The sequence below is a fragment of the Piliocolobus tephrosceles genome, chromosome 16 (genome assembly GCF_002776525.5).
Source record: "Piliocolobus tephrosceles isolate RC106 chromosome 16, ASM277652v3, whole genome shotgun sequence".
Lineage (NCBI taxonomy): Eukaryota > Metazoa > Chordata > Mammalia > Primates > Cercopithecidae > Piliocolobus > Piliocolobus tephrosceles.
The window spans coordinates 32355851-32365466 of NC_045449.1; the positions used below are offsets into that span (position 1 = coordinate 32355851).

The following is a 9616-nucleotide window of genomic DNA, read 5'->3' on the forward strand; positions in this document are numbered from 1 at the left end:
AAAAAGCCGGCGGCGTGGGTGAAGCAAATTGGTAGGTGCGCTGGCCCAGCGCCAGCGGCGGGAGGCGGGAGCGCGGCCTAGCGGGCGGGAGCGAAGGCGGGGAAGGAGGGCGGGCTCGCTCCACTCGACTCCGGATTGGTCGGGCTCAGAGAGCCGGGTGACGTCAGCGGGGGAGAACGCCTGATTTGTGTGGTGGGCGCGGGCGGGCGGGGGAAGCACAGTGCGCAGGCGCAACTGCTTGGCTTCGCTCTCCCCGACGCTCTGGCCCAGCTCTCGCGGACAAGTCCAGACATCGCGCGCCCCCCCCCCCCCGGGACCGCCCCCTCCCCCCTCTCGGCGTCGTCGAAGATAAACAATAGTTGGCCGGCGAGCGCCTAGTGTGTCTCCCGCCGCCGGATTCGGCGGGCTGCGTGGGACCGGCGGGATCCCGGCCAGCCGGCCATGGCGGGGCTGTACTCGCTGGGAGTGAGCGTCTTCTCCGACCAGGGCGGGAGGAAGTACATGGAGGACGTTACTCAGATCGTTGTGGAGCCCGAACCGACGGCTGAAGAAAAGCCCTCGCCGCGGCGGTCGCTGTCTCAGCCGTTGTCTCCGCGGCCGTCGCCGCCCGCCCCTCCCGGCGGCGAAGTCTCGGGGAAAGGCCCAGCGGTGGCAGCCCGAGAGGCTCGCGACCCTCCCCCGGACGCCGGGGCCTCGCCTGCACCCAGCCGCTGCTGCCGCCGCCGTTCCTCCGTGGCCTTTTTCGCCGTGTGCGACGGGCACGGCGGGCGGGAGGCGGCACAGTTTGCTCGGGAGCACTTGTGGGGTTTTATCAAGAAGCAGAAGGGTTTCACCTCATCCGAGCCGGCTAAGGTTTGCGCTGCCATCCGCAAAGGCTTTCTCGCTTGTCACCTCGCCATGTGGAAGAAACTGGGTACGTTCCCTGGCTTGTTTGGCGCCCGCCCCTTTTTCAGGCAGTTCAGGGCTTTTATGGCACTAGCCCCGCGTGGGCCCCGGGCACCCAGAGCGCAACCAAAGTGTACATTGATGGAAGTTACCAAACGGTGGAATAGCGCTTTGCTGGGTGGAGGTCCGGGCAAACCAAGCAGCCTTGGGGAAGATAGGATTGCTGTCTCCCTGCAACCTCTTCTTGCTTTATTTCCATCCTCCAAGGATCAATGGGAAGCAGCCCTCTCCCTTTCCTGCTTCACTGTGGTGGCAACCAATGAAAACGTGCTTAAAACCTGGCGCCAGATTTTGGCCAAAAGATAAACCAGTGTTGCACCTGGGCCAGGCGAAGGAAAAATTGTAGTGTTTCCTTAGAGAATCTGTCATAATTCTGCTCCTGAAAGTCTTGTCCCTCTCGGTTGCCGCCTACCGGTGGTGTCAGCTCTCCAGATTGACCCGGGATTGCTCGGGTTGGTTGCTGGAGTAAAGCGTAAGCTAATTTACAAGGGCTGAAATGTAACCATCCGGCAACTTAAAGTTTTGGAAGGAATTCCGTTGTAATGATGGTGAGATGTTTTTAGGATCATAAACGTGTACTGCTTATGAAAAATAAAAACGCGGAACATGTTACCTCTTAAACTGGCCCCGTGTTAAGGGTGTGCGTTAAATTGTGCTTGGGCTTTCTTTTTGCAGATTGCCTTAGCTGATTGCTTTCAGGTAGTTTTCAACAGTTCCTAGTTTAAAAATAGTACTTATAAATTGTAAATGCCCATCAAAATAGGGAAAGGCAAGGAATTACTGTATGCTAGAAGGAAATAAAGGTCTTAAATGTCTAAAAATTTCGGTGGAGTTGTAGTTTCATCTAAGTTTTAAATGTTTGTAAAGCAGGCAGGATTTCTGTGCCCGACATATACAGAATAATCTTACAGGATTATAATTGCTTATCTGTTGCAGTGAATAAATGGCATGCATCTTTGTTAGAGCAAAGAAGACAATACTCTCCAGTGGTGGGAAAAAAACCTTGTTTATGGCAGCATAATAAAGTTGCTTTATTTTCAGCAGGGGGATAGAGACATAGAGAAAAGAGTTAGATTTAGCAAATACAGAACATTTTTAGAAAGGTATTGTCATAGAGTTGTAGATTTAGCCGGTTTCAAAGTCTGTTTTCCATTTGCTTGGCTTTCTGCCAAGAATTAGTTGATTGACTCAAAGACCAGCCACTAGGCTTGTTGGAGGCGTTTCCCATCCATCCCCTGGCCCCTCTTTATGAATGTATTTTGTTTTTGTGTAGGCATCGTAGAACTGAAAGCACTGTAGGTATTGTAGAAATATGTCATATCATTGACTGCAGGGCAACGAGAAGTCGACAGCAGCACAAGAGAGGAAGACTAGACACAAAGAACTATTTAGAGTTCTGTTTATTTTGCATTGTACTTGGAGTAACATGAATTTGCCATGTTTGAACTTTAAGGATAAAAAGTCTTTAAGATATAAACTCCGTTACATTAGTATTTAATTTTTTTTTGTTTTGTTTTTGAGGCAGAGTCTCGCTCTGTCGCCGGGACTGGAGTGCAGTGGCCAGATCTCAGCTCACTGCAAGCTCCGCCTCCCGGGTTTACGCCATTCTCCTGCCTCAGCCTCCCGAGTAGCTGGGACTACAGGCGCCCGCCACCTCGCCCGGCTATTTTTGTATTTTTAGTAGAGACGGGGTTTCACCGTGTTAGCCAGGATGGTCTCGATTTCCTGACCTCGTGATCCGCCCCTCTCGGCCTCCCAAAGTGCTGGGATTACAGGCTTGAGCCACCGCGCCAGGCTAATTTTTTTTTTTTTTAAAGAGACGGGCGCGGGCGGGGAATTGGTGTGGGCGGTCTCACTTTGTTGCCCAGGCTGGGCAACAAGCGATCCTGGGCTCAAGCGATCCTCACTCCTCGGTCTCCGAAAGTGCTGGAATTAACAGGCGTGAGCCACCCTGCTGGACCTTCAGCAGCATTTTTTAATAAAGCAGGGACCATGCTGTTAAATGTAAATATGTATGGTTTAGTTTTACATACACAGACTTTTCGAATTAAGCTTTCACTGTTATGATGCATGAAGTTTAGAGCCTTATACTCCAGAAAAGTGTTAAAGTTTGTTTAGTACCACAGCTAGACCTCAGACATCGTCCTCAAAACTTGAAAAAAAAAAAAAGTATGCTAATTATTTTGGGAGTCTTGACAAAGGAAATGAAGATTTAAAATTTTTTTTTCAGTACAAATTCTTGGATGGCTCCACATTTTCTAGAAAATAAACTGTAGTTTGTAATCTGCAGGCCAACCCCTTTCCTGTACAGATTCAGCCTCTCTAGTAAATTATATCGGTTACACGGATTTCCATTACATTAGTCTCTACTCATCCTTTTTCAGGGCACATCGAAATACTCCATTTCCATTTTCTTGGATTGTGCCTCTCTCACCCCGACCCCCCAACAAGGGAAACTCGAAGAAAAATATATCCATCATGTAGATTCCCAGTCAGTATGTCTTCTTCTGTGAAGACTTCTTTCTTTTGGAATCGAGCACCGTTTTTTCTACTTTTGTAGTGCTCATTGGATTGTAGTAGTAGTTGTCAAACTTTTTGCTCTCAGAACCCTTTATACTCTTATTGAGTACTCCAAAGAGTTTTTGTTTATGTGGGCTACATCTTCCAATATTTACTACATGAGAAATTTAAACAGACAATTTAAAAATATTTCTTTAAAAACAAACATATTTTTATATGTTTTAAAGAAATACCACTTTTTTCCCCAAATAAGAAATAGTGGTGGGAGGAGTGGGATTGTTTTACATTTTTGCAAACCTCTTTTAATGTCTAGCTTAATAGAAGACAGCTGAATGTCTGGGCGGGGTGGCTCACGCTTGTAATCCCAGCACTTTGGGACACCAAGGCGAGCAAGTCATCTGAGGTCAGAAGTTTGAGACCAGCCTGGCCAACATGGTGAAACCCTGTCTCTACTAAAAATACAGAAATTAGCCGGGTGTGGTGGTGCGTCCCTGTGATGTTAGTTACTCGGAAGGCTAAGGCAGAGAGAATTGCTTGAACCCTGGAGACGGAGGTTGCTTGAGCTGGGATCGCGCCACTGCACTCCAGCCTGGGTAACAGAGTGAGACTGTGTCTCAAAAAATAATAATAATAATAAATAAAAAGCTGAATTATAGCCACTTCTGCACTCAATCTCTTGTGCTATTTGGTTGAAGTGTCTAAAGAAAAAGCAGCCCCACACACATATGTAGTAGGAAAAAGGAGAAATATTGTATTAGTCTTTTCAGATAATTGTGGATATTCTGCACTAAAATGGTAGCTTTTTTTTCCCCCAGAGAAAGGTGGAAGAAAAGTAGTTTCTTAAAGTTAGTTGAATTGGAATTTGAAACCCTAGTAATGAATGTCATGCTTAATACATTAAGATCCGTTGGTCTGTTTTGTACTTTGAATGAATCTCATCCATGTGTGATTTTTGTGACATAGTGCATTAGTTATTTGGAAAGTAATGGTTCACTCAGTTAAGAACATCCTCTGAATAGTAACACATTTCATTATACAATATCAAAGAAAATCATGTTTGTTAATATCACTGATCTCATCAGAAAAGTCTTTAAATATTGAGAAGCTATCTAGTTCACTGTTGTGGATGCACATTTTCCAAAATGTATTTTTCAAGCAACAATTAGAAATGTATCTGACAACAAATACTGTCAGTTTTTCTTGAAGTGAAAAGCTCACTTTGTTCATGTTGAAGATGTACACCAAATGCCCAAGTCCTATTAACACAGTTTATCAGTCTCTCAAGTAAAGATGATAGTCGATGAATAGTGTGGCTTGTTCATTACATGACTCAGACAATCAATCACAGGTGCTTTTCCTGTAGTATGTAACAAAAGCCTGTTTTTATATAGTCTCCTTTTTGTCATGTAGAATATTAAAAAGATGTACATGACAAGACACTGTTGCTATAAAAATAAAAAATGAACCTAGCATGGTAGCATGTGCCTGTAGTCTCTGCTACTCAGGAGGCAGAGATGGAAGGATCGCTTGAGCCTGGGAGGTTGGGTTGCAGTGAACCATGATGGAGCCTGTGCACTCAGCCTGGGCAACAGAAAAAAAAGTAGATATTCATGGGTTGAGAATTAATAAGATTAATTTTTGTTGTGTCATCAAGGATATTCTTTTTTTAATTTTAATTTTTGTTTTTTTGAGACAGTCTCACTGTGTCACCTGGGCAGGAGTACTGTGGCGCAATTTCAGCTCACTGCAACCCTGCCTCTCAGGTTCAAGCGATTCTCGTGCCTCAGCCTCCAAGTAGCTGGGACTACAGGCGTGTGCCATCATACCTGGCTAATTTTTGTGTTTTTTGTTTTTTGTTTTTTAGTAAAGATGGGGTTTCGCCATGTTAGCCAGGCTGGTCTCGAACTCTTGACCTCAAGTGGTCCATCTGCCTCGGCCTCCCACAGGCGCGAGCCACCACGCTTGGCCAGGAATATTCTTAAGTGAAATTAGCTTGTTTTTTTTGGACTGTAAATAGGTAGCTGTGAAGTATGCAGTGACTAATAGCTCAGTCTGGTGCCACTGCCTTAACTCCTGCCAAGGCACCAGCAGTTTACCAGCCATTGCTTTCTACCATCAGTACAAGTGTCAGCACAGTGAAAAGGGCAAATAAATTCTTAGAATTATTATGAAAATAGTTTTGGCCTTGTAGAATCCCTATAAAGATTACACAGACCACTGGGAGATTCTAGTCTGCTATAGTATCTGCCTGTCAGCTAAATCTTGAGGTCTTTGAGGCCAGAGATACTGCTTTACTTATCTTTAATCGTTTTAGGATTGACCACATAATACCTTGCCCAAAGTAACTGCTCAACAACTAGTTGAGTTTAGTTGAATTTCTGTTGAGTGTAAACAAACAAATGGACTTTCTTCCTTTTTTAAATTAAAATTTCTCCCTTTAAAAAATTGTGCTAAAATACAGATAACGTAAAATTTATACCAGGTTGGGCGTGGTGGCTCACACCTGTAATCCCAGCACTTTAGGAGGTCGAGGCCGGCTGATCACCCGAGGTCAGGAGTTTGAGACCAGCTTGGCCAACATGGTGAAACCCCGTCTGTATTAGAAATACAAAAAAATTAGCCGCACGTGGTGGCGTGTGCCTGTAATCCCAGCTACCGGGGAGGCTGAGGTGGGAGAACCATTTGAACCCAGGAGGCAGAGGTTGCAGTGAGCTGAGATCACGCCATTGCACGCCAGCCTGGGAGAAGCAGCGAGACTCTGTCTCAAAAATAAATACATAAATAAAATTTATACCATTTTAGCCATTTTTAGGTATATAATTTAGTGGCATTAAGTGTATTCATAATGTTGTGCTACCTTCACCACTATCAATTTTCAAACTTCTTCATCAGCCCAAATAGAAACTCTGTGCCCATTAAATAATATCTCATTGTGAACCCTTTCCCAGCTCTGCTAAACTCCCCATTCTACTTTGTACTGCTATGAATTTGACTATTCCAAAACTCCATTTAAGTAGAAAAGTGTTCTTTTGTGTCTGACTTATTTTGCTTAGCGTGTCTTTAGAGCTCATCCACATTGTACCATGAGTCAGAATTTCTTTCCTTTTTAGGGCTGAATAATATGCCATCATATAGATGTGTGCATGCCACATTTTGTTTATCCAGTTTTCTGTTGATGGACATTTGGGTTGTTTCCACTTTTTGGCTATTGTGACTAGTGCTGCTGTGAACATTGGTGTATAAGCATTTGTTTGCATCCCAGTTTTTCAGTTCTTTTGTTTATGAACCTGTAAGTGGAATTGCTGGATCATGTGGTAATTCTATGTTTAACTTTTTGTGTGTGTGTGGTTTTTTTTTTTTTTTTTTTTGAGACGGAGTCTCGCTCTGTCACCCAGGCTGGAGTGCAATGGCACGATGTCGGCTCACTGCAAGCTCTGCCTCCCGGGTTCACGCCATTCTCCTGCCTCAGCCTCCCGAGTAGCTGGGACCTCAGGCACCCGCCACCACACCCAGCTAATTTTTTGTATTTTTTTTTAGTAGAGACAGGGTTTCCCGATGTTAGTCAGGATGATCTCAATCTCCTGACCTCATGGTCCACCCACCTCAGCCTCCCAAAGTGCTGGAATTACAGGCGTGAGCCACCCCGCCCAGCCCCTATGTTTAACATTTTAAGGACTTGCCAAACTGTTTACATAGCAGCTGTACCATTTTACATTCCTACCAGCAATGTATAAAGGTTCCGATTTCCCCATATTCTAACACTTGTTAACTTTTCCATTTAAAAAAAAAGCATTCTAATGAATGTGGACTATCTTACATTTTAAAATTATACCTTTTCTATGTTACTGAGCCCTTCTTGAATTATTTGATTAGTGTTAAGCTTGACCTCTCTGTCTTTCTAATCATGTGTACCCCTCCCAGATTTATAAAGGAAAATTTTTAAAATGGCTTATTTTTGTCTTGAGGTAGCGATTTGGTAAATACAGTATGGAATGAAAGAATGTATAAATATATATATATGTATTTTTTTTTTTTGGTGACAGGGTCTTGCTCGGTTGCCCAGGCTGGAGTGTAATGGCATGATCAAAGGTCCCTGCAGCCTTGACTTCCTTGACTCAAGGGATCCTCCTGCCTCTAAAGTAGCTGAGACTACAAGCATGTGCCCAACTAATTTTTTTTTTTTTTTTGTAACAGAGACAGGGTCTTGCCATATTGCCCAGGCTGGTTCCTTACCCTGGGTTCAAGAAGTCTTCCCAGCTTGGCCTCCCAAAATGCTGTTATTACAGGCATAAGCCACCACATCCAGGCCTGAATATATTCTTTATTAAAAAGTCATTTTTTTAATCTTTATTCATGATCATAAGTTTTAGGTTATGCCTAATTTATGTTTATTCACATATGTATGTTTACTGCCCTTTTATTATGCTTGCCTTCTAAGAAATAAGTTTTTTTGGCCGGGCACGGTGGCTCACGCCTGTAATCCCAGCCCCTTGGGAGGCCGAAGTGGGCGGATCACGAGGTCAGGGATCAAGGCCATCCTGGCTAACCCAGTGAAATCCCGTCTCTACTAAAAATACAAAAAATTAGCCAGGCATGGTGGCAGGTGCCTGTAGTCCCAGCTACTCGGGAGGCCGAGGCAGGAGAATGGTGTGAACCTGGGAGGTGGAGTTGGCAGTGAGCCGAGATCGCACTACTACACTCTAGCCTGGGTGACAGAGTGAGACTCTGCCTCAAAAAAAAAGTAGAAATACATTTTTTTGTTTTGTTTTGTTTTTGAGATGGAGTTTCGCTCTTGTTGCCCAGGCCGGAGTGCAGTGGCGCGATCTCAGCTCACTGTAACCTCCGCCTCCCAGGTTCAAGTGATTCTTCTGTTTCAGCCTCCCGAGTAACTGGGATTACCTGCATGCGCCACCACACTCGGCTAATTTTGTATTTTTAGTGGAGACGGGGTTTCTTCATGTTGGTCAGGCTGGTCTTGAACTCCCGATCTCAGGTGATCCACTTGCCTCCCAAAGTGTTGGGATTACAGGTGTGAGCCACCGTGCCTGGCAGAAATAAGTTTTAAAGTTTGTATAGGCTTTTTTAGGTTTACTTATTGGAAATAATGTTTTCTGTGTCCCTTCTTTTGATAGTTTAATGAAGATGGTGAACGAAGTGCAGTTTTTAGCTGTGTATCATAGTCTTATCCAGAGAGTCAATAGAAAGATGACATTCTGTTGAAATAAGAGAAGGGTGAGCTCTGGTGTGATTACAGGGAATTAGCCACAGTATTTGTAAAGGAAGATGAAATACAAAAGTTTCATTTGTTAACTTGGACTGAAGATTTAGAGCATTCATTTTAAAAGAGTATGACTCAGGAAATCATGAAGAAGTTAGTCTTAACCTAAATTGTTGGTTCTAGATTTGGCATTACTTTAATTTAAAATGGAAAGAAACCAAAGTGGGGAGAGAGAAATAATTGAATTTGGAGAAACCTCTTAAACCATAGAATTTTAAATGTTTATCTTGTTTTAGGTTGGTTGTTCCCATTTTTTCACGATTAAGGATCTTCACCTTCTCATAAATTATATGTTCTGAAAGAGTTGTGTGCCATATTAACTTATCAAGTTCAAATTTATTTTTTCCATTTTCATTATCAGTCATTACTTTTGATCTGTATTAGGTAGTCTCCAGAATTGATATCACTGAGAGAAAAAAGAAGCAATTTAAATTGTAATTAGTTTCTATATTATGCAGGTAAAACTAGATTTCTTTGAATCTTTATATTATGAAATATTCGAAAAGGTGTAAAATGATGTAATAAACACCCATCCATAACTCAGCTTAAAAAATAAAACATTACCAGGCCGGACATGGTGGCTCACTGCTGTAATCCTAGCACTTTGGGAGGCTGAGGCAGGTGGATCATGAGGTCAAGAACATGATGAAACCCAGTCTCTACTAAAAATACAAAAAATTAGCTGGTTGTGGTGGCACACGCCTGTAGTCCCAGCTACTCGGGAGGCTGAGGCAGGAGAATTGCTTAAACCTGGGAGGCAGAGGTTGCAGTGAGCCGAGATTGCGCCACTGCACTCCAGCCTGGCAACAGAGCGAGATTCTGTCTTAAATAAATAAATAAATAAATAAATAAATAAATAAATAAATAAATAAA

The 9616-nt window shown here is 43.6% G+C and overlaps 1 protein-coding gene across 1 annotated transcript in view; it reads left to right on the plus strand.

Moving 5' to 3' along the window:
* Positions 1-207: 207 nt before the first annotated feature.
* The window catches only part of PPM1D (protein phosphatase, Mg2+/Mn2+ dependent 1D), a 64183-nt gene continuing 54774 nt past the window's right edge, over positions 208-9616 (plus strand). Inside the window, exon 1 of the mRNA XM_023204683.2 lies at positions 208-913. Coding sequence (XP_023060451.2) covers positions 442-913 — 472 coding nt within the window. The 5' untranslated portion in view covers positions 208-441. The remainder of the gene's footprint in view (positions 914-9616) is intronic.